Raw genomic sequence first — 24,132 nt, 5'->3', positions numbered from 1 at the left:
TACAATGCTAAGACATGGAATCAACCTATGTCCATCGATAGACAATGGATTAAGAAGGCTCAGTCTCAGACCTCTGAGATCATGACCTGAACTGAAATCAAGAGTCAGACATTTAATGGACTGAGCCCCCCAGGAATCCCCCAGCAGGTTTTTTTTTTAATTAACAAGTTGATGCTTCATACTGAAATGCACTAGAATGGCCAAAAGAACATGGAAACAGAAAAAAAGTTTGAGGACCAACACTACCTGATTTAAAGACTTATTACAGGGGCACCTGGGTGACTCAATCAATCAAGCGTCTCTAAGTCTTGATTTCGGCTCAGGTCATGATCTCAGCATTGTGAGATCAAGCCCTGAGTCAGACTCCATGTTGGGCATAGAGCGTCCTTGGGATTCTCACTCTCCCTCTCCCTCTGCCCCTCCCCCCACTCATGCACAAGATCTCTCTCTCTCTCCCTCTCTCTCTGATAAGTAAAATCTTTAAGGGACACCTGAATGGCTCAGTTGGTGGATCGTCTGCCTTTGGCTCAGGTCATGATCTCAGGGTCCTGGGATGGAGCCCCACATCGGGCTCCCTGCTCAGCAAGGAGTCTGCTTTTCCCTCTCCCTCTGCCCTTCCCCCCACTCATGCTCTCTCTCTCTCTCTCTATCTCTCTCTCAAATAAATACATAAATAAAATCTTTTTTTAACAAAAGATTCCACATATAAGTGAAATCATATGGTATCTTTCTCTGTCTGACTTACCTCACTTAGCATAATATCCTCTAGGTCCATCTATGTTTTCACAGATTGCATTCTTTTCTTAAGGCTGAGTGATATTCACATATATATGAATATATATGAAGATAGATAGATAGATAGGTACCATTTCTTCTTTATCCATTGTCTATTGATGAACACAGGTTTCTTCCACGTCTTGGCATTGTACATAACAGTTCGATGAGTACAGAGGTACGTATATCTTTTCAAAAAAGTGTTTTCATTTTCTTTGGGCACCCAGCAATGGAATTACTGGACTGCACGGTAAGTTCTTTTTTTTTTTTTTCTTTTTGAGATTTTATTTATTTGAGAGAGAGAAAGAGAGAACATGTATGTACAAACAAAGAGAGGGGCAGAGGGAAAGGAAGAGGGACAAGGAGATTCCTGGCTGAGCAGGAAACCCAGCGCAGGCTCAATCCCAGGACCCTGGGACCATGACCTGAGCCAAATTCAGATGCTTAACCAACTGAGCCATCCAGATACCCCTGGCCTGTATGGCAGTGCTATTTTTAATTTTTTGAGGAAACTCCATACTGTTTTCCACAGTGGTGCATCAATTTACATTCCCTCCAACAGTGCACAAGAGTTCCTTTTTCTCCACATCCTCACCAACATTTGTTTTTTCTTGTCTTTTTGAATCTAGCCATTCTGACTGCTGTGAGGTGATATGTCATTGTGATTTTGTTTTGCATTTCCTAGATCTTGAGTAACGTTGAACATCTTTTCATGAGTCTGTTGCCCATCTGTATGCCTTCTTTGGAAAAATGTCTATTCAGGTTCTCTATTTTTTAATCACATTGTTTGGGGGGGTGGTTTGTTTTGTGTGGGTTTTTTGCTGTTGAATTGTATGAGTTATTCATGTATTTTGGAAATTAACCCCTTATGAGATATATCATTTGTAAATGTTTCCTCCCATTCAGTAGGTTGCCTGTGCATTTTGTTGATGGTTTCCTCTGGTGTGCAAAAAACTTTTTAGTTTGACATGGTCCCAGCAGTTGATTATTGCTTTTGTTTCCTTTACCTTCCATTCCCTTCCATAAATATGTTTCCAAGGCCAATGCCCAAGAGATTACTGCCTATATTATCCTTTAGAAATTTTATGATTTTAGGTCTTATATTTAGGTCTTTAATCCAATTTGAGTTTATTTTGTGTGTGGTGTAAGAAAATGATCCAGTTTCTTTTTTTGCCTATAGCTACCAATTATCCCAATACCATTTATTGAAAAGACTGTCTTTTCCCCATTATATATTCTTGCTCCTTTGTTGTAGATTAAATGACCATATAAGTGGGGTTTATTTCTGGGCTCTCTATCCTGTCCCATAGATTTATGTGTCTCTCTTTGTGCCATTATCATATCTTGTAACCTTTTCTGATTTAAAGTCTATTTTGTCTATTTTGTCTCTCTTCTGGTTACTGTTTGTGTGGAATAGCCTTTTCCATTCTTTCATTTGTATGTCTGGATCTAAAGCAAGTCTCCCGTATGTAGACAACATATACTTGGGTCACGGCTTTTACCAATTTTGCCAATCTTTACCTTTTCACTGGAGAGTTTAATCCATTTACATTTAATGTAATTACTGAAAAGGAGGGACTTACTTCTGTCATTTTGCTATTAGTTTTCTGTTTGCTTTATAGCTTTTTTTGTCCCTCATGTCTTGCCTTTACTGTCTTCTTGCATTTAGTTAATTTTTAGTAGTGAAACATTTAAATTCCTTTCTCCTTTCCTTTAGAATATATTTTGTGACTATTTTCTTTTTTTTAAGATTTTATTTATTCATTTGGCAGACAGGCAGGCAAAGAGAGAGGGGGAAGCAGGCTCCCTGCTGAGCAGAGAGCCCAACATGGGGCTTGATCCCAGAACCCTGAGATCATGACCTGAAGACAGACTCTTAACCCACTGAGCCACCCAGGTGCCCCCTATGGTTATTTTCTATGTGGTTACTATAGGAATGGTATCTACCATCTTACAGTTATATCACACTAATCTGAATTTATACCAGTTTACCTTCAGTAAAACCCAAAATCTCTATTCCTTTAACAGCTCAGTTGTTACCCTTTCAGTTGTGGGTATCTCAGAATTATATCTCTATATATTGTATGCAATAGTTACTCCTTACTATAAAAAGAAGCTGTGGAAACACTAAATAAATTGCATAAATATCCAGAGAATTATACTGAATGGAAAAAGCGAATCTCAAAAGGTTGCTTACTGAGTGATTACACTTATATAACATTCTTGAAATGACAAAGTTATAGAAATGGAGAGCACAGATTACTTGCTGTCTAGGGTGAAAGATGGAGTGAAGGAATGGGGAGGTAAAGTGTGGGTATAATAAGTCCACATGAGGGATCCCTGTGGTGATGGAATGTCCTGTGTCTTGACTGTATCAATGTCAATAGTTTGGTTGTGATATTGTATTATACATGGGCAAGATGTTACCATAGGGGAAACGTAATGGGTACACTGAGTCTCTCTGCATTGTTTCTTACAACTGCATGTGAATCTATAATTATCTCAACATAAAAAGTTCAATTTTAAAAATACTAGAAACTTCTATTATAAAATGTTATCATTTATTAATTCTGGAACCATTTGTTAATTCTGAATAGTGGTGACATCAGCATGTAGTTATAATAGCACTAAGAAAAACACAACCAGGGACTCCTGGGTGGCTCAGTTGGTTAAGAGTCTGCCTTCAACTTAGATCATGATCCCAGGGTCCTGGGATGGAGCCCCACATCGGGCTCGCTGCTCAGCGGGAAGCCTGCTTCTCCCTCTCCCACTCCCTCTGCTTGTATTTCCTCTCTCACTGTCTCTCTCTGTCAAATAAATAAGACCTTAAAAAAAAAAAGAAAAGAAGAGAAAAGAAAAACACAACCAGGGGTGCCTGGGTGGCTCAGTCAGTTAAGTGTCTGCCTTAGCCTCAGGTCATGATCTCAGGGTCCTGAGATGGGGTCAGGCTCTCTACATAGCAGAGTCTGCTTCTCCCTCTCACTCTCCCTCTCTCAAATAAATAAATAAAAATCTTAAAAAAAAAAAAAAAGAACAACACAACCAACAATTCACAGAAGAAATCAAATGACCAAGAAGAAACCCTCAACATCTGAGGAGATAAAAATGAAAAGGATAGGAAGGAAAGGAAATAAATGGAAAATAAAGGGAAATACAACTTTTCATCCATTTTTTAATCTTTGCAAAAGATAAACTCTTTTAAAGATTCTGTTAAAAGGTTAAATCTTTTGAAGATTTGCAAAAGACTTAATCTTTTGCAAAGATTAAAAAGGTGGAGAATATTTGACCAGAGTGTGGAAATTAAGCACTATAGTACACTGCTGGTGAAACTGTAATTCATACAAATTGTGAAAGGGGAACTTTGTGTTCTCTTATCAAAGAGTCCTACGTGTCCTACAGTAATGCGTTTTTAGAAAATGAACACAAATTGTTATTGCAGTAATATACGTAAGAGCAAATAATGAGGTGTGGGGTGCCTAGGTGGCACAGTTAAGCCACTGACTCTTGGTTTCAGCCCAGGTTGTGACGTCAGGGTATCGAGATGGAGCTCCACATTGGGCTCTGTGCTCAGCAGGGAGTCTGCTTAACCTTCTCTTCTTCCTCAGCCCCTCACCTGCCTGTGCGCACCCACGCACGCGTCTTCTCTCCCTCTCTCTCTCTTTCTCTCTCTCTCTTTCCAAAATAAACAGAAGGATCACTGAAAAAAATAATTGAGGGAAAGAAATCTTAACCATTTTCATTACAGGAATGGTTAAAAATAAGGTGCTGTGTGAACCAAGATGATGTTTTATTGTTACTGTTAGGAAAAATGAGGTAAGGACTTCCAGTGAGGGGGAGATGTCAACACATTATCATTAAACTTCACTCCCTAAGACCAAACGAAACAACAGAGAGAACCCATATTATAGAGAAAACCTCCAATTTTTTTTAACTGTGCAACTTATTTTTTCTATTTTTTATTTATTTTTTAATTTATTTATTTTAATAAACATATAATGTATTTTTATCCCCAGGGGTGCAGGTCTGTGAATCGCCAGGTTTACACATTTCACAGCACTCATCATAGCACATACCCTCCCCAATGTCCATATCCCCATCACCCTCTCCCGTCCCCCCTCCCCCCAGCAACCCTCAGTCTGTTTTTTGAGATTGAGTCTTTTATGGTTTGTCTCCCTCCCAATCCCATCTTCTTTCATTTTTTCTTTTCCTCCCCCCCCCAATCCCCGCCCCCCCCCCGACATTGCATCTCCACTTCCTCATATCAGGGAGATCATATGATAGTTGTCTTTCTCTGACTGATTTATTTCGCTAAGTATAATACCCTCTAGTTCCATCCACATCGTCACAAATGGCAAGATTTCATTTCCTTTGATGGCTGCATAGTATTCCATTGTGTATATATATACCACATCTTCTTTATCCATTCATCTGTTGATGGACAAAACCTCCAATTTTTATGAAGCCTTTAGGTGGCACATGCTAAGTTCCAAGAGCTGCCAAATACACTGGAATTTGGATAAAATCCTGGAAGGGCAGACACAGACCCTCTGTTGATCTCACACTGAGCACAGAGCCCTCCAAAACAGGCGACTGTCCCCAAGACCCCCACCAATACTCCTTTACCTGCGGACACTAGGGCACCAAACCCAGCCTGGAGAGGAGCCACCACCGCCCAGCGTCTGCAGCAAAGCCCACGTGGATGATGTCGGTGCTGATGCTGTGCGGGGATGCCTGGGACCTGATAAGACCAGATCTAGGAGTGGATGGGTTTTGGAGAGCAAAAAAAGGTAAAGGGAGTCTCCTTGGCTTTTTTTTTTCCTCCCGCCAAAGTAAGTTGGTGCACCATTTGTGTCACTTTTTCAAAGTTCAGAGGGTTTTTTGTTTTGTTTTGTTTTTTGTTTTTTCTTTTCTTTTCTTTCTTTCTTTCTTTTTTTTTTTTTTTTTAAGATTGATTTGTTTATCCTAGAAAGAGAAAGCTGGCGCGAACTTGGCGCCGGGCGGCGGGGGGCGGGCAGAGTGAGATAGAAAGGGAATCTCAAGCCGACTCCGCCTGGAACCCCTGTGGGACGGGTGCTCAATCCTATGACCCTGAGATCATGACCTCAGCAGAAATCGAGAGGGGGATGCTTAACTGAGGAAGCCATCTAGGCGCCCCTGCGTTTTGCTTTTCCAAACTCAGGACCTGGGAGATCAAAACCTGAGCTGAAATCAAGAGCCTGACGCTTAACCCACTGAGCCACTCAGACCCCTCAAAGTTCAGTTTTTTAAAATGGAAGCAAGCCCAAAGTGTAAATGCAGACACGTGGAGGAAAGTCTGGGATCCTCGGTTTCAAGCCTGTATCTGCCCATAATTCACTCTGCCACCACAAGCATACGGCATAACGTACGATACAAACATACTTCCAGCATCCGTAAAAAGCTAATCATCACTACCATTCGCCGGCCACCACGACAATCCACGGAAAGCTTTCAATTCTGGGGCCCCAACTCTATTGCGAGCGAAATCCGCCCCCTAATCAGGTACTGTTTCGCTGGAGCCCAGGGCATCTCGGGACTTGTAGTCCAGCCAGTGGAACTCGTCATCCCGGCAGGCCCTGCGGCTGCATCAAGGTCACGTGCTGCCGCCGCCTTCGGCTGTGGGGACAAATGCAGGGCGGCCGCAGAGCTGGGCTGGGAGGGGTGTTTTGCCGCCCGCGGAGGCGCGCTTTACTTCCACATCGGGGAGACCGAAAAGAAGTGCTTTATTGAGGAGATTCCGGACGAGACCATGGTTGTAGGTGCGGGTGAAAGGGGAGAGTTTGGAACAAGACCTTGGTCTTGGGGCGGGGGGCGCGGGAGCAGCGGGTCTCGCCGCGTCCTGGCGGGGCCCGACTCCACACCACCTCGCGCTCCTCTGACCTGGGTTCGCCCCACTTCCTCCAGGAAACTACCGGACGCAGCTGTATGACAAGCAGCGGGAGGAGTACCGGCCGGCCACCCCCGGCCTCGGCATGTTCGTGGAGGTGAAGGACCCAGAGGACAAGGTGAGCCGGCCCCTGAGCCCCGCCGAGCCCTCCGCTCTGCCCTTCCCCGCCAGACCCGGCAGGTGCTGGTTCTTCCCCTCCTGCTCGCCGCAGCCGCTCCACTGCTGAGCATAGCTGGGTGCTGGTGAGAAGATCCCGGATTTGCGCTCGAGGCCACAGTTGGGCTGCTGCGGGGCTGGCTAGCGGCTCCTCTCAGCTTCTTGCCGACTGCTGCCTGACTCGGCCGAGCCCCTTCCCCGCCCCGAGCCGCCGCCGCCGTTTTCCTGGCCTGCGAGATGGAAACCCCTGTCTGGTAGGCGTGGTTGGTGGATTAATTGTGGTGCTGGCCGTCAAAGAATTTCGGTCACTCTGATGCTGTGACAGCTAGACTTGAGGATTTCCCAGAACGGGCTGCTTCCCAAAACGAGTGAGCAGCTTTTAATTTCGACAAGTAAGGATATTAAAGCCAAAGGAAAACAAAAATCCTTAGTTGTCACCTTTCGTTTCAAAAAAGAACCAGACCAAAAGAGCGGAAATGGCAGGAGCTCTGGATAAAGGGCCCTTCCCAAGAGCAGTCACATGTCAGCTCCGTCTCAGACCCTTCAGCCCTGCCCGAGAAAGTTCTCAGACAGGCTTTTGGCAACTGCTGCAGAGCAGCTCTCTGGACCTTGTCATGTTGTGAGGTGCTTAGGACTCTGTTTGCCAACTTTCAGGCACTGAGAGCGTGAAGCCCTGTTTCCTTCCAGCCTCATCCCCCCTGTAACACTTGCTGAAGCCCCTTCTCCCTAGGTCATGCTGGGTGGGCAGTATGGCTCTGAAGGCAGGTTCATTTTCACCTCCTATACCCCTGGCAAATACCAGATCTGTCCTGTGGTCTCTCTTAGAGTCCAGTTTATGATAGAGTTACTTTTTTTTCGTTTCTCAAATTGCCATATTTTTTTTTTGCCTCAGGGCTTCCATATGTGCCATTCCTTCTGGCCAGAACACACTTCCCCAGCTGACTCCTCATCACAAATGCAATTCTAAAAAGCACGCTTCTCTGACCACCTAGACTAAGCCAGCGCTATATCATGTCATTTTTGGCACATAACCTTCTCATAAGCACACACCACCTTTACCTGTTGTTTGAGCCGTGCCTCATTTGGTATCAGACCATAGGCACTATGTGCGAGAATGTGCCTTTCTGGATCATTTTGCTTCTTCTATGAAAGAGAGCAGAGCACCCCCCTCCCCGACACACACACACCCCCCTTCAGATAAGGGTAATGGGCCCTAAGATCACATACTTTGGTCTGAGGTTACTCTCCAGTGGTTTCCCCCCACCCCCAGCCTTCAGTTCAGTCCACTCATACTTTTCAGAAGCCAGTCAGGACCACATCCACAGATGAGCAAATACCCGAGGCTTGCAGCATCCCTCAAGCGTATCCTAGGGGAGGATGTGTCTGTCTCAGGGGCCAAGTGCTTGGGCTTTCGCCATATCCCCCTCCTCATGGGGAGTCTCCCTTTATTGACGTCCTTAACCTTGAGGAGTTGGACTTCATTTTGTTGAGGGTCCAGCCAGTGAATTTCCTTATCACAGAAAATGTCAGATTCATATGTGAGATGACTCTCCCAACAGGGCAACCAGCAGAGTTCAGATGAGCCAGAAGCACTGGGTACCTAGATGCCTGGTTATCTACACCCGTGTGCACCTGTTGACAGTTGAGTTAACGAGATGCTGACTCTAATGTAAACAGTTACTTGAAATCCTTTTTTTTTTTTTAAAGGGAAAGAAAAGAAAGCATGTCCTGAAAAAAAATCAACCTGGGACATCATAAAGAGAGGCACAGGTTGGTTGAAGAGTAGTATGAAAACAGAGGTGCTCGTCCGACTGCCTGGAAAAAACCAGCAGAAGAGCACATGTGGGGACCAGAGCCCCACAAAGAGGCACAGGATCAGCACAAGCACTCAGGTTACCCATAAGATGGGCCCAAACTGGACTTTTCTCGAAAGGCCTCCACAGGTTGCTAAGGCTTTTGGAGAACAAGCTTTCTTCACCCCATCCATTTTGGGATCAGTCCCCACAAAATGCATGCAGAACCTTAATGTTAATGTCTGGTTAGAAACAAAACACCAGAATGAATCGCAGAGCGGGAGGCAATAAATGTTCAGGTCAGAAAGTTGGCAGTTTATAGACATTCTTAATTCTCTCCATCTTGGGACAGTACATCCGGGTTAGCCATGGGGGGTGGGGGCACCCTCCCAGTCCTCCTCAGCAGCCCAGAGCCCCAGAGAATCCTGCAGCTCCCCAGCCAAGTGGCTGGTGGGAAACCCATCCTCTCCCAAGTGCCGGCTGAGAAACCAGTTCAAAGAGGTCCTCTGTCCCCCACCCCTACCCCAACCCCCATGGGGTTGGGGGACTCAGAAGCCAGGAAGTACACCAAGCCAGGCCACTTGCCATCAGTTAAGAGAAAGGGAATGAGTTGGGGCTAGGTTTCTGGGGCCCACCTATACCAGCTTCTTGGCTTTAAAGAAACTCTTGAGGTGCCGCATCTGCCAGACACCGGTGGCAACCAGGATGAGGGTCTGCAGAATGGACCACCACAGCACCTGCTGGTTGGTGCTCTCGCTCGTCTGCCGGAAGCGCTCCTCTCGCCACTGTGGGAGGAGAGAAGGGAAAAGATGACTGTCTAGAGCACCCTCTGGGGGCAGAGCTGGAAGAGCCACTTCCCAGGAGGTCACACATCGTCCCCTATCCCAGCTGGGCCAACCCAGCCCCTCACCCTCTGGTACTCCTGCTCCTTCTGGATCAACTCCACCTGCTCCACAAGCTGCTGTAGACGCAGATGCAGTTGGGTCAGCTTGTCCTTGGCCGCAAATTCTGCGTAATCATTGGTGTGTTCGCCCAACTGCATGTCCAAGTGAATGGCCTGGAATGGGGAACCCAGGAGGGGGGAGTCAGGGAGCTCAGCTCCATGAACCTGCCGGGAATTTAGCTTCTACATCCCCGGCTGGGCCTGACACTGGGGGTTCCATTCCTTACACACTGACTTGGTGACTGGCCCTGCTCTGGGGGTCCAGACACCAGATCAGGACCTGGCTTGTGTGGAGTTCTATATTCAGAACACAAACGATGGGACAACATGTGCAGAGAAATAGAGCTGTGACTCTGAGCCAGGCAGTTTACTAGAAGTTCTGAATTGGGAGGTGACATTGGAGAGCCCGGAAGTGCTCAGATGCAGAATAGCTCTAAACCTCCTGTTACGAAGCCTGGTCTTTATCCTAGGGATGGCCTGGAGCCAAGGGAGCATTTTAAATCTTGAGTGACTCCCTCCTCAGGTCCCCTTTCATCCTCAGGACCATTTCTTGGGATGCGTACTTGAGGTAAAGTCCCAGACCTACTCAATAGGCACCACCCACCACACCCTTCTCACTCTATAGAGGCTGAGAAAGGGAACGCCTGGGGACGGTGGACCTCCTGCCGGCCACACTCACCAGCTTGCCATCATAGAAGAGGGCGAACCGGATGGACTCGAGGTGGAGGCAGATCTGGTGCTCTCCTGGAGACTGCGAGGTGAAGGTGAAGCTTCCCTGAGGGCCGTACTGCCGGGCCAGGAGGTTCTAGAGGAAGCAGCCTTCAGTGAGCACAAGTTAGCGGTGTACCTGCTTCCAGGAGATTTCAGGAGAATCCCAGGTGCAGACCCCCGCAGGCCAGGGGGGTGGGTGTAAGGGAAATGGGATCGGTTTGGCTGGAAATTCCCATATGCCAACGTCGTTAATACAGAATACAAGATCGCAAAGACCATGGCCCTCCTTGAGCTAGCCTGCCTGTTAGGAAACAGATCCTTCTGTGAGAAATGAGGGACCAGAGAAGGCCACACATTGATGCTGGGACCTTGGGGGGTGCTGCAAGGAGTAAAGGCCTGCCTCACCTTGTTCTCGGGGTCCTTCACAAACACGAACAAATTGATCCACTGTGGGGAGGGCTGGTACTTTTCCATAGCAGGGTCGTATAGCTCCGTCTTGTAGTTACCTAATGTAGAGGTAACAGAGGTGCATTCCCGACCATCGCCCTGACTCAGACATGGTGGTCCGGGGTTGGGGGTGGGGGGACAGGAAGATCTAACCCTGACCACGGCCCTCTGCCTCTCCTCCCTTCTCCAACACCACTTCTCTGCCCTCGTTAGAGTCTGCATTAGACTCGGCGCCCCCCGGCCCCCGCACAGGCAAGAGAGAGGATGCCTCGGCCAGACTGCTGTCCACCCATTACCCCCGAGCCCACGCCGGCCCCCGGCAGGGGAGGGGAGGTAGGGTCTGCGCTGGTGCCAGGGCGCCCTATTCCCCTCCCCTCTCAGGACTCTGGGTGCAGGAAGGGCAAGGCCGGAAAGGCCGGCGCGCGCACCTATGACCACGGTACCATCGGGGATCTCCTGGATGAAGCACTTCTCTTCCAGCTCGCGGACCTCGAGGTAGAAGGCGCCCCCGTGGCCCATAAGCGCCAGCAGCTGCCCTAGCAGCAGCGGCAGGCCATACCGGTTGCTCGCGCTCTGCTCCATCCCTGCCCGGGGCCAGCCCCGGGCCCAGCTCCTCGAGCCCCGCAGGCCCCCGCCACCTTCGCAGGCGAGTCCACGGGTCTCCGCGCGGAGGCTGCGGAGACTGCGAACGCGCTCGCGGACTACAACTCCCGGGAGCCGCCGCGCGGCCCCGCCCCCGGGGCGTTCCCGCCGCCCCACGCAGCGAAGGGGCCCCGCGAGCCCCCACCCAACCCAGGCCCCGCTTCACTTGCTCCGCGCAGAAACTCGGGAAGGCATAGGTGCTGTTAGCCCTTCTTCCGGTTTGAGATAACAGCCTCAGAGAGGGGAGGGGGCTTGCCCTCTACAACTTACAGGGCAGCCACCCCAGATGTGTGCGGAAAGAATGGGGATAATGGGAAGTTTATTACTTGGACTTGAACCTTGAAGAGCTTAGGATTGATTGCGGAAAGGAGGTGACATGGTGAGACGGAATGAGAAGCCCCGTGGGGTTGAGAGTCTGAAGCAGTAATTCAAGAAGGGGAGGAGGAGACGTCGCTGTTTTCATGGAAGGGGTTAGATTTGACTCAAGCCTTGAAGGTTGGTTAAAATCTCCCTGAGCAGCGGGGAACAAGAGCAATTTAGGCAGGAGGACCTAGGATTGCCTAGCAGCCAGACCAGTTAAGGGACTGGGGGAAGAAAAGTTATAGGAACGTGGAGGGAGGAGGCAATTGGACTGAATCTGAGGGCGCAGAAGGTGCCAAGCCTGCTTGAACAGGGGAGCCCTTCATCCAGCGTACTTTTCTCTGCACTGGTGAGCCTGGAGGGAAGAGAAAATGGCAAGCAAGCCACTGGAAAAGGGTAGGGGTACACAACTGAAAGGGGTGGGAGGATGAAGCCAACATTACAAAATGGGGACCCAGAAAAAGCAAATCTCGAGAAATCAAAAGTTCACAGTGCCCTGGGTAGAACAGTGTGGACCCAAACTTGTCAACAGAAAGCTGTAGCCCAACCCAGGTAATGGGATGAAGTCTTCAACCACCTAGTGCCTGGTAGTAAGAGGTGCTCATCAGTTTATTCAGCAAATATGTTATGATTATGATGATATATGTATGTGTGTGTGTGTGTGTGTGTGTGTGTGTGTGTATAATCAATACAAGGTGTTAAGATTGACAATATGGGGGTACTGGGTGTCTCAGTCAGTTAAGCGTCTGCCTTCAGCTCAGGTCATGATCCCAGGGTCCTCAGATTGAGGCCCGCATGCTCACTGGGGAACATGCTTCTCCCTCTTCCTCTGCCTTCCACTCCCCCTGCTTGTGCTCACTCTCACTCTCTCTCTGTCAAATAAATAAATAAAATCTAAAAAAAAAAAAAAAAAAGATTGACAATATGTTTTTTAGTTACCAGGAATGGTCCCCTCATTTTTTTTTTTTTAAAGATTTTATTTATTTATTTGTCAGAGAGAGAGAGAGCGCGAGCGAGCATAGGCAGACAGAGTGGCAGAGGGAGAAGCAGGCTCCCTGCGGGGCAAGGAGCCCGATGTGGGACTCGATCCCAGGACGCTGGGATCATGACCTGAGCCGAAGGCAGCTGCTTAACCAACTGAGCCACCCAGGTGTCCCTGGTCCCCTCATTTTAGTGGTGTAGTTCATTGGCAATCCTAGGGGAGCGTTTTTTATTTCTTCACTGGGAATGATCATTAAACAAAAATGACAGATTCGGATGTTAACAAAAGTCATACTTTAGAAAGGTCAAATAAAACAAGAGCTGGAAAGCATCTGTTGGATCTGAGAGCTAGTTATTCACCAGGGGAGTTAGCCAGAGCTGGGAGCAGAGGTAGAAATCAGGCTCGGGAGACGGAGGTGCTGTCCGTGGTCCTGAACCGTCATTCCTCTCCAGACCAGTACCACCACTTGTAGTAAAGCATAGGCTCTGCTTTGTTTTTAATAAAATTTGCAAACCCTCACAAGCCAATACTCCTATAAAATACAATTTTAAAAAAAAATGAAACTAATCATGTGTTTGGATATCACATCAATATTAAATTTCTGTAAGAATTCCTAAACACTTACTCAATATCTGCTCTTACCTCGTTGCAGACCTATAACAAACATGAACCAGTACCAGCACCCACACCACACTGTGAATACCACTCTTGCATGGCAGTGGTCCATTGGCCAGACTACCCACAGGAACCTCCCAAAGGGTCAAAAGTGGAAAATGCTTGCAGCTACGTGTATGTAAGGATATAGGGCACCAGTGAGATTTCAAGGCGCAGAACCCAGACATTAGGAAGGAGTTGGACATGACTGTCCAAGTAGCACAAGTGTTTCGTTAAAATAGAACAACCGGGGGTGGGGATGGGGGTGGGGCTTGGTGGCTTAGTCAGTTAAGCATCTGACTTTGGCTGGGGTCCTGGGCTCAGAGTCCTGGTATAGGGCCTCATGGAGGTGGGTGGGGAAGGGGGCTCTGCACTCAGTGGGGAGTCTGCTTTTCCCATTCCCTCTGTCCCTCCCCCACCCTCATGTTCTCAGGCATGCACACACTCTCTCTGTCTCCCCCTGAAAGGAAGGAAGGAGGGAAGGAAGGAAGGACGAACGAACGAACAACTGTTTCTGACCAATAACAAGACTAGGAACATAAGAGAAGTGAACCCACCCTTCTGGGATCCTCTCACTTGGCAAAAATCTCATTCCACAATGACTGCCAAGATCACTGAACCTGGGTGCCATTTGTGACATTCAAAGAAGACACTGGGGTGGTACATCTACTTGCTTCATCTGTGGTTCACCAAAGACCTCAGACTTAGGGTTTTTTTTAAGAAGAGATTTATTTGAAGAAATATTACAGCATATAAAATTGCATAAAGACTTAATTTCCACTCATACAGTGGTAGGTTTGATATAATTTATAATTTTAAAACTTTTTTAAGAAGTCCAGAATCAGGGACACCTGGGTGGCTCAGTCAGTTAAGTGTCTGCCTTTGGCTCAGGTCATGATCTCAGGGTCCTGGAATTGAGCACTGAATCAGGTTCCTTGCTGAGCTGGGAGCTTGCTTTTTCTTCTCCTTCTCTCTTGCCCTCTGCAGCTCCTCCTGCTGGTGTCTCTCTCTCTCTCTCTCTGTGAAATACATGAAGATTGGGGTGCCTGGGTGGCTCAGTGGGTTAAAGCCTCTGCCTTCGGCTCAGGTCACGGTCTCAGGGTCCTGGGATCGAGCCCTGCGTTGAGCTCTCTGCTTGGCAGGGAGCCTGCTTCCTTTCCTCTCTCTCTGCCTGCCTCTCCGCCTACTTGTGATCTCTGTCTGTCAAATAAATAAATAAAATATTAAAAAAAAAACCTACATTTGAGTACAGGGAAATCAGAGACATGGAAGGGGCTATGGGATGATGGGGCAGAGGGAGGGAAGGGGAAGTAAGTAGGCCGCAACTGTGTCACTGTCTGCTTTTGCCATCCTGCCCCTCTTCACTCCATGTTGGTCTCCACGTTTTGTCCCTTCCCTCCCTTTTCTCTGTTGTGGGTTTTTTTTTTTTTTTTTTCATCAGAGACAATGGATCACCTTTGAACTTTGAACCTGAAGAATGAGGCCTCCCCCATGCAGGAATGATGAAAAGGCTTCCTTCCAGGGCAGGAGCTGTTACTGGTTAGGGAACTTGACAAAGGATGGCAATAGAAGATGCTCTGAGAAATCAGGTTCATCTGTGCAACCTCAGACATGAGGAGAAAGGATCTGCCCTTGGGGGAAGCTGAACCCAGAGAAGTGTCCTGGTGCCTCAGTCAAGTCTGCATTTCTTTAACTGTCCAGAAGAGATGTTTAGAAGACAGATAACTTTGTGGAGACTGCAAACATTTTACTATGGGAAAATGTCATGGTATTTTGGCCATAGTAGAGCTGAGACTTAGGTGGGCAGGTGTTATAGCGTTTGGCCACATTTCCCCTAGAAGTCCTCTGAGTCTTGGGGTCAATTATTTCCTGACTCTCAGGGACTGAGGCACAGCCTGGCTACTCTCCTGATTTGCCCTATCCACAGGTACCCCCAAAGTATTGGGGAGCAGGAGGACACAAGCCCTCAGTTAGGGTTCAGTCAGGCACAGACCTGTAGGACGGACTGCCCAAAACCTCAGGAACAATGGATGGGACACCCAATGAGACTCCTGAGAAAACTCACCAGGAGTGGAAGGATCCTGTTAAAGGGACCACTGGAAGCCTGAGGAGGGTGGCGAAGGTCGTTCAGCAGAACATTGTGATATCCTGGAATCCAGCACCAGCGCCCTCATGTCTAGGTGTTCTAAGATAGAGAGCAAAAGGAAAAGAACTTCCTTAGGAATTTTCTTTGTAGAGATGGTCACAAGGAATGGAAGTTGTTTTTCCACAGTCCAGGGGGGGAAGATGAGTGTAGAAGGCAGTGGTTCAGAGGAAGGGGTGGCTTGGTGGTGTTCTGGGGATGGTGTGAAAATCAGCACCAAACCAAAAGAATCCACCCAACGCCAGAGCAGAAGAATTGCACAGGGCAGCTCTGATTTTATGTACAGAACCTTCCACCCTTACTATGCCCAGGTCAGGATGCCTATGGAAATAATCAGGAGGAGACATCACAAAAAAAAAAGACATAGAGTATGACCTATGTGTCATCATTACCCTTCTTCCCTCTTTCCCTCCCCTCTCCTTCCTGGCTTGCTTCCCTCTGCCTTCCTCCTTCCCTCTTCTCTCTGTCCTTCACTATTTCTTTCTTCTTCCATCTTCTCTTTCATTTTCACGTCTCTCCCTCCTTTTCCCTCCATACTCTTTCTCTCTTTTTCCTCTCTCTTCCCTTTCTCCAAGCAAACATCAACTGCATACTGAGGCTGTTGCTAGTTCTTTGCTAGGCTGTGGGGAGCACCAGAGATAAATCTGAAGCAGAAGGCCATATCTTTATCTCTTCAGGCTATCAGCCCGGGAGCACCTCGCTTGTGAATGACTATTGCAATTCAATGTAGTTAACACTGCAATGGAGGCATTGTCAAAGCACCCAGAAGAAGGAAACAAGTAAGACAATGTTGCTGAACTTGTCTTAATAGGATAAAAAGGAATTAGGCAAATGAAGAAGGAGGTAGGGATGGAGGCTCAGAGCTGAGCTCCCCCTCCCCAACTTTTGTGTGTGTTCCCTCTAAAAAATACTAATTAAGGGGGCGCCTGGGTGGCTCAGAGGGTTAAGCCTCTGCCTTCAGCTCAGGTCATGATCCCAGAGTCCTGGGATTGAGTCCCGCATCGGGATCTCTGTTCAGCAGGAAGCCTGCTTCCCCCTCTCTCTCTGCCTGCCTCTCTGCCTACTTGTGATCTCTGTCTGTCAAATAAATAAATAAAATCTTTAAAAAATGTATTAATTAAGTAATTACCAATAAGGAGGGACTTAACTTCTGTCATTTTGCTATTTCTTTTCTATTTTCTTATAGCTTTTATTTTGGTCCCTCTACTCCCTGCTACCTTCTTTTGCATTTAGTTAATTTTTTACTCTTCTTTTACTATTTACCTTTACTATCTTCTTTTGCATTTAGTTAATTTTTTAGTTGTGAAACATTTAAATTCCTTTCCCATTTCCTTTTCTGTATATTTTACAGCTATTTTCTTTGTGGTTACCATGTGAATGGCATTTAATGTTCTAAAGCTAAACATTCTAATTTGAATTTTTACCAGTTTACCTTCAATAACAGAAAAAACATCTCTGCTCCTTTAATAGCTCTATTCTCACCCCTTTCTTGTGGTTGATATTGATGAAGTTCTAGAACCTGGGTGAGGTTCGGTGGGCTGAGGTCCGGAGCCGATGACCAAGAAAGAATTCTTGAGACATCTTTGGTGCAAAATGGTGGTTTATTAAAGCACGGGGACAGGACCCGTGGGCAGGAAGAGCTGCAGCTGCCCCGGGTTGTGAGGGATGGCAGGTTATGTACCCTGCGGTTGGGGGAAGGTGAGGGAAATGGAGGTTTGAACGGAGCTTTCATATGCTAAAGGAGGCCTCCAAGGTGCAGGGAGGCTTGATCAATGTTGTCTTTTGGCAAGCCATTAACATCAAGATGGTTGGGAGATTCCTGGTGGGATGTCACAATCCTGCTATCAAGCGTCTTTGTTAGTGAGATTTAGGTATAGAAGAAACTTAACTTCCTTCTACCCCAGCCTCCTTCAGTTTTGTTTATGGAGGGGAGGGTGACATTAAGGCTTGAGGAACTGAGTCATTTGCCTCTGGAAATTGTGCTATTGGTAATGTAACTCCTGTCTTGCGGGATTGTGATCTCAACAAGTTAACTATTTGTTTTGGCAGTCAGGGGTACCTGAGGAATGCCACATACATCACCGAGGGGAGCGGATGCCAGCTTTTGCTTTGTCCTCAGCCAGCCTCCCGCTCCCTCATCAATATCAAACAAATTATGGCTGTACACATTATATGTTATGGCTACTTTTTTGCTATAATTATTGATGTAAGCAATAAGCTGATTAAATCTCCAGATAATTAACCGAGTGAAAAAAGCCAATCTCAAAAGTTCACATATTGTATGGTTTCATTTATTTAACATTCTTGAAATGACAAAATTATAGAAATGGAGAACATAGATTACTTGTCTGAGGTTAAGGAGACGGTGAAGGAATAGGGAAGTGGGTATGGCTTGAATACACAACATGAGGGATCCATGTGGTGAAGGAAATGTTCTGTGTCTTGACTGTATCAATGTCAATATCCTGGTTGTAACATTGCATTATACTTGGGCAAAATGTTACCATGGAAGAAACTGGGTAAAGGGTTCACTAAATCACTCTGCATTGTTTTTACAACTGCATGTGAATCTATAATTATCTCAATGTAAAACGTTTAATTTTAAAAAATACTAAAGGGGTGCCAGGGTGGCTCAGTGCGTTAAGCCTCTGCCTTCTGCTCAGATCGTGATTTCAGGGTCCTGGGATCGAGCCCCGCATCGGGCTCTCTGCTCAGTGGAGAGCCTGCTTACCCCCTCTCTCTGTGTCCGCCTCTCTGCCTACTTGTGATCTCTGTCTGTCAAATAAAAAAAAAAATCTTTTAAAAAAATAAAAATACTAAAAATGTCTATTATAGAATGTTATCATATGTTAATTCTGTAATCATTTGTGAATCCCGAATGGTGGTGACATCAGCACTAGTAGCATGTAGTTATAATAGCACTAAGAAATGGGTATCTGGGTGAGGCTCAGTTGTCAGGTGCTTCCTTCGGCTCAGGTCATGATCCCAGGGTCCTGGCATCAAGGCCCACATCAGGCTCCCTGCTCTGCGGGAAGCCTGTTTCTCCCTCTCTCACTCCCCCTGCTTGTATTCCCACTCTTTGTCAAATAAATAAAATATTTTTTTTAAAGAGACAGAGATTTTAAAAAATAGCACTAAGAAAAACACAAGCTGTAATTCACAGAAGAAAACAAACGACCAACAAAAAAACGCTCCATAGCCAAGGAAATAAAAATTAAGAGAATAGTGAAATACAACTTTTCATTCAATTATTTTGCAAGATTAAAAAGGTTGAGAACCTTTGTCCAGGGTGTGGGGAAGTAAGCCCCAAAACACTCTGCCTGTGAGACTGTAAATTGGTATGAAGATGGAAAGGGCAATTTATAAGAAACACACACACACACACACACACACACACACACACACAATGTCCTACAGTAATGCTTTTTAAAAAAAAACAAATGAACACAAATTTTTATTGCAGCAATATATATGACAGCAAATGATTAGGGGAAAGAAATCTTAACCACTTTCATCACAGGAATGGTTAAAAAAATAAGGTATGAAACAAGATGATGTTATATTGTTGCTTTTAAGAAAAATAAGGTAAAGAGTCCAATGAGGGGGAAATGTCAACACATCCTCATTAAATTTCCCTCCCCAAGACCAAACGAAACAACAAAGAGAACCCAAATTAGAGAGAAAACCTCCAACTTCTATGAAACCCTGAAGTAGCACAATCAGAAACTGCCAAGTCCGAAGAGCTTCCAAAATACACCGGGATATGGATAAAATACAGGAAGGACACGAAGGTCCCACCCAGACCTCTGCTGATCTCACACTGAGCGCAGAGACCTCCAAAACGCGGCGGCTCTGCCCTCAAGCCCCCCACTGATACTCCTTCACCTGCGGAACAACTGAGGCACCGAACCACGTTCCAGAGAGGAGCCATCTCGGGCGAGCTCTGCAGAAAGGCCCTGGTGGATTATGTCTGGGCTGATGCGGGGACGGAGGCGGGGCGGGGGATGGGGGGAAGGATGCCTGGGACCATACAGACCAGATCAGACCAGATCTAGGAGTGGATGAATTTGGAGGTGGCAAAGAAGTGGTAAAGGATGTCTCCCAGGTTTCTTTTATTTTTTCCCCAAAGGTAAGTTGGTGCACTTCTGGTGTCATTTTTTCAGAGTTCAGTTTTTAAAAATAGCAGTCCAGAGTGTCGCACGCAGAAATATCAAGTCAGGGATCCTCGGTTTCAATCCTGTATCTGGCCATAATTCATTCTGCGACCACAAATTGCGTTACTGGGAGCATCTGTAAACAGTTGATACACACCAGTAGCCGCCGGAGCCACCGCGATCAGCGCAAAGGAGGTTTCAATTCTGAGGGCGCAATTAGGTTGCGGGCAGAAGCGGCTCTCCAATCAGATACTGCCTCGCCGTGGCCGCGGGGCATCTCGGGACTTGTAGTCCAGCCGGTCGAACTCGCTGTCCCGGCAGGCCCCGGGGCGGCGGCGGCAGGGCTACGTGGCGCCGCCGGCTGCGCTTGCGCCGGCAGGTGGGGCAAGATGGCTGCGGAGCAGGGCGTGAGGGTCGTCGGGCCCCGGACCGGAGCGGGACTGGGCACGGTGATTCGGGCCTTCGTGTTGCTGCTGTGTTTTGCGGCCCGCGGAGGCGCGCTTTACTTCCACATCGGGGAGACTGAAAAGAAGTGCTTTATTGAGGAGATTCCGGATGAGACCATGGTTATAGGTGCGGGTGAAAGGGGAGAGTTTGGAACAAGACCTTGGTCTTGGGGCGGGGGGCGCGGGAGAGTCCACTCTGCCAGAGCGGGGAGCAGCGGGTCTCGCCGCGTCCTGGCGGGGCCCGACTCCACACCACCTCGCGCTCCTCTGACCTGGGTTCGCCCCACTTCCTCCAGGAAACTACCGGACGCAGCTGTATGACAAGCAGCGGGAGGAGTACCAGCCGGCCACCCCCGGCCTCGGCATGTTCGTGGAGGTGAAGGACCCAGAGGACAAGGTGAGCCGGCCCCTGAGCCCCGCCGAGCCCTCTGCTCTGCCCTTCCCCGCCAGACCCCGCAGGTGCTGGTTCTTCCCCTCCTGCTCGCCGCAGCCGCTCCACTGCTGAGCATAGCTGGGTGCTGGTGAGAAGATCCCGGATTTGCGCTCGAGGCCACAGTTGGGCTGCTGCGGGGCTGGCTAGCGGCTCCTCTCAGCTTCTTGCCGACTGCTGCCTGACTCGGCCGAGCCCCTTCCCCGCCCCGAGCCGCCGCCGCCGCCGTTTTCCTGGCCTGCGAGATGGAAACCCCTGTCTGGTAGGCGTGGTTGGTGGATTAATTGTGGTGCTGGCCGTCAAAGAATTTCGGTCACTCTGATGCTGTGACAGCTAGACTTGAGGATTTCCCAGAACGGGCTGCTTCCCAAAACGAGTGAGCAGCTTTTAATTTCGACAAGTAAGGATTCTTTTTTTAAGATTTTATTTATTTGACAGAGAGATCACAAGTAGGCAGAGAGGCAGGCAGAGAGGGAGGAAGGGAAGCAGGCTCCCCGCTGAGCAGAGAGCCCGATGCGGGGCTCGATCCCAGGACCCTGGGATCATGACCTGAGCCGAAGGCAGAGGCTTCAACCCACCGAGCCACCCAGGCGCCCCGACAAGTAAGGATATTAAAGCAAAAGAAAAACAAAAATCCTTAGTTGTCACCTTTCGTTTCAAAAAAGAACCAGACCAAAAGAGCGGAAATGGCAGGAGCTCTGGATAAAGGGCCCTTCCCAAGAGCAATCACATGTCAGCTCCATCTCAGACCCTTCAGCCCTGCCCGAGAAAGTTCTCAGACAGGCTTTTGGCAACTGCTGCAGAGCAGCTCTCTGGACCTTGTCATGTTGTGAGGTGCTTAGGACTCTGTTTGCCAACTTTCAGGCACTGAGAGCATGAAGCCCTGTTTCCTTCCGGCCCTATCCCGCTATAACACTCACTGAAGGCTTTTCTCTCCAGGTCATCCTGGCCAGACAGTATGGCTCTGAAGGCAGGTTCACTTTCACCTCCCATACCCCTGGCGAACACCAGATCTGTCTTCACTCCAATTCCACCAAGTTCTCTCTTTTTGCTGGAGGCATGTTGGTGAGTGGAACCACGTGGGATTTGTAGCTTTCAAGTTTTAGACCCTGCTCAGGCCTGGAGACTTGGAGGTGCTTTGGGTGTGAGATGAGTATGTCGGATTTGTGCTTCATAAAAATTCTGGGTTTCCAGTGAACATCCAGGCACAGTTGCTGAACTCCTTGTGTGTGCCTTGGTCCAAGCCTCAGCCAAGCTGATTCTTTCCTGTTTTCCCAGAGCTACATAGGGCCAGACACTGTGGAGGACCAGCTGCTCATCCCTGGCAGGACAATGGAGCAGGGCTGCCTCATTTTTTCTTTTCCTTTTCTGTCCCCAGAGAGTTCACCTGGACATCCAGGTAGGGGAACACGCCAACGACTATGCAGAAATTGCGGCCAAAGACAAGCTGAGTGAGTTGCAGCTCCGAGTGAGACAGCTGGTGGAGCAGGTAGAGCAGATCCAGAAAGAGCAGAACTACCAACGGGTATGTTGGGCAGGACCTTCTGGGTGGGCTTCATCCCAGGTGCCTTCCCCTGGCTCGTGCAGAAGTTGCATGCAGGTCAAACTTGGGTTTCATTATGAAACCCAAGGGATTCACATGTCTATGCTGCTCTGCCAAGTCTAAAAGGCAGGGTGGGTACCACTAACTCCTGTTTGTAACCAAGGAGACAGGTTCTTAAGAAGCTGTCACTGCTCTAAATCACAATGACACATGCACAGTGACAAGAGGAGGAATTGATGCTAATACCTTGGGTGTTAATTCCATGGCTCCAGGTGCTTCCAGGAGCAGCTATTTCAAACTCCATTGTGTAGGGGAGCCAGGGTGGGACCATGAGTGGCTCTGTGACCATAAGGACTGTTAACGTGTTTAAGCCTCAGGGACCTCAGTTAATTGTCAGCTGAGGGCAGCCTTGCAGATATTCTAGACCTGGGTTTCAAGAGAAGCTATGTTGATTTTTCCTGGGTTTTAAATATTTGCAAAACACACATGCGTGCCAGATGTCCTCACTGGGCCACCAGTTTGCAGCTTGTGCCCACAGTCCTCAAGGAGCAGCTGGGGAGACCCGGGCAGAGAGGTGAGAGCATGTCCACTGCTGAGTGCTAGAAGACGGCTCTCTTTGATGGGGTGATACTGCAGCTACTTTACCTCTGCCCGAGGCTCCATGAGGGGACCAGGGGAGGGCTGTTCCTGACAGAGGAGCAGACAGGCTTAAATGAGTGGGTTCCCTGAGGTCCTCTGGCAGGGGAGGAGGAACGCAGTCCCCATGTGGGGGAGGGGGTTCTCTTCAGGTGTTTGCAGGTACTTGACGGGAAGCTGAGTGGAGCTGCCTGGCCCTGGGTTCCCCTCCCAGTTACAATGGTGCCAGCTGGGGCCCAGCAACCTTAAGCCCCTCTTCCCTTCTCTCCTCCCACAGTGGCGAGAGGAGCGCTTCCGGCAAACGAGTGAGAGCACCAACCAGAGGGTGCTGTGGTGGTCCATTCTGCAGACCCTCATCCTCGTAGCCATCGGTGTCTGGCAGATGCGGCACCTCAAAAGCTTCTTTGAAGCGAAGAAGCTGGTGTAGCCATCCCTGGCCTCACAGGCCATCCTTCCTCCCAGGCTGGGGGAGAAAGGGCCTCCTGGAACTGATTTTTCTCTGGCAGGAGGACTGGTTCCGAGCCGTGGCTATCTGGAGGGGAGAGGGGCTACAGGCACCCCCCAGCATAAGCTTAGGGCAGCGGTTTGGCTGGCTGATACTGAGCAGATGGTAGGGCAGTGCCTGCCCCCTCCCCTGGGCTCTGAGCCCTTTGCAGTAATCACCCAGGGGCTGGTGAAGCCACTGGGAGCCCCACTGGCACCTCAATCACAGTGTTACTGATCAGGGACGTGAGGCTGTTGTCTGGGGTGGCTGGGGGGAGGGGAGCGGGTGGGCCAGCCAGTCTTTTCTCTGTCTTCCTTTGCTAACGTGGGATTTTTGAGCAGGTGGGGGTGTGGCTGTGATTCCCTGCCACCCTTGGGAACCTCACTGTACCCTCCTTGGGCCCAGACTGCTGATCCAGGATGTTTGTGTCAATGGAGGGCGGGGGTGAAGGGAGTTGCAGTGTGGGGAGAGTAGCCTGGAGCTTGACCTCATCTTCTCAAATTGGTTGTCCTTTTTGGGAGCTTGAGGAACTGGGGTCAGGCCAAGCAGAGGCCTTGGTGCTGGTTGGGGATGGGGCCTGCAGAGTCTTAGTTACTGATTTCATTTTCAATAAGTCTAGGTTTGTTACATTGGTTTCCCAATAAAAAAAAAAAAATTGACTTCTTGTCCAGTGTAGTTACTGCAGTGGCCATAACACGGAGGTGCTTGGGGAATGTCATTTGTTCCACTGTGCAAAGCACTTCATGTTCCAAGATGAAAATCCACCTGGGAACTTTAGTCCTTCTGTCCTCTCTCCAACTTCCTGCAGCAGGCGATAGGTAGTGGGTTTGCCCAAGACCATAAAACAAGAAACTTGGGGGCTTGGTGCTCAGATTTGCACCATTTTCCTCTGTGCCCTCTCCCTTGTAACAAAGTGCCCTCCCTGCTTT

General features: G+C 48.4%; 2 protein-coding genes and 1 long non-coding RNA gene across 3 annotated transcripts; 2 read left to right on the top strand and 1 right to left on the bottom strand.

The window, feature by feature from the left end:
- Positions 1-6,397: 6,397 nt before the first annotated feature.
- LOC308343670 lies at positions 6,398-8,947 on the top strand. The gene is made up of 3 exons (XR_013966893.1): positions 6,398-6,551; positions 6,697-6,797; positions 8,543-8,947. It is a non-coding gene; the product is annotated as an uncharacterized lncRNA (long non-coding RNA).
- On the bottom strand, positions 8,925-11,428 carry LOC308343669 (transmembrane emp24 domain-containing protein 9-like). The gene is made up of 5 exons (XM_080804808.1): positions 11,158-11,428; positions 10,688-10,788; positions 10,251-10,376; positions 9,539-9,685; positions 8,925-9,413 (listed from the first exon to the last, which is right to left on the bottom strand). The coding sequence occupies exons 1-5, from the start codon at positions 11,309-11,311 to the stop codon at positions 9,264-9,266; spliced, it is 678 nt and encodes a 225-aa protein (XP_080660934.1). The 5' UTR covers positions 11,312-11,428; the 3' UTR covers positions 8,925-9,263.
- An 8,573-nt stretch (positions 11,429-20,001) lies between these two features.
- Positions 20,002-23,868, top strand: TMED9 (transmembrane p24 trafficking protein 9). Its single transcript, XM_080803668.1, has 5 exons — positions 20,002-20,237; positions 20,407-20,507; positions 21,480-21,605; positions 21,919-22,065; positions 22,997-23,868. The coding sequence occupies exons 1-5, from the start codon at positions 20,054-20,056 to the stop codon at positions 23,144-23,146; spliced, it is 708 nt and encodes a 235-aa protein (XP_080659794.1). The 5' UTR covers positions 20,002-20,053; the 3' UTR covers positions 23,147-23,868.
- The last annotated feature ends 264 nt before the right edge of the window (positions 23,869-24,132 follow it).

This window comes from Martes martes (assembly GCF_963455335.1).
Source record: "Martes martes genome assembly, chromosome: 5".
NCBI lineage: Eukaryota > Metazoa > Chordata > Mammalia > Carnivora > Mustelidae > Martes > Martes martes.
Note: the sequence above shows the minus strand (reverse complement) of the source record. Positions and strands in the feature narration are given on the sequence as shown.

Excerpts from the sequence above, each read along its gene's own strand:
- LOC308343669 (XM_080804808.1), bottom strand. The coding sequence starts at position 11,311 with ATGGAGCAGAGCGCGAGCAACCGGTATGGCCTGCCGCTGCTGCTAGGG. Across the intron at positions 10,789-11,157 it reads CGATGGTACCGTGGTCATAG|GTAACTACAAGACGGAGCTA; the intron begins GTGCGCGCGCCG and ends CCTCTACATTAG. Across the intron at positions 10,377-10,687 it reads TGAAGGACCCCGAGAACAAG|AACCTCCTGGCCCGGCAGTA; the intron begins GTGAGGCAGGCC and ends TGCTTCCTCTAG.
- TMED9 (XM_080803668.1), top strand. The coding sequence starts at position 20,054 with ATGGCTGCGGAGCAGGGCGTGAGGGTCGTCGGGCCCCGGACCGGAGCG. Across the intron at positions 20,508-21,479 it reads TGAAGGACCCAGAGGACAAG|GTCATCCTGGCCAGACAGTA; the intron begins GTGAGCCGGCCC and ends TTTTCTCTCCAG. Across the intron at positions 21,606-21,918 it reads TTTTTGCTGGAGGCATGTTG|AGAGTTCACCTGGACATCCA; the intron begins GTGAGTGGAACC and ends TTCTGTCCCCAG.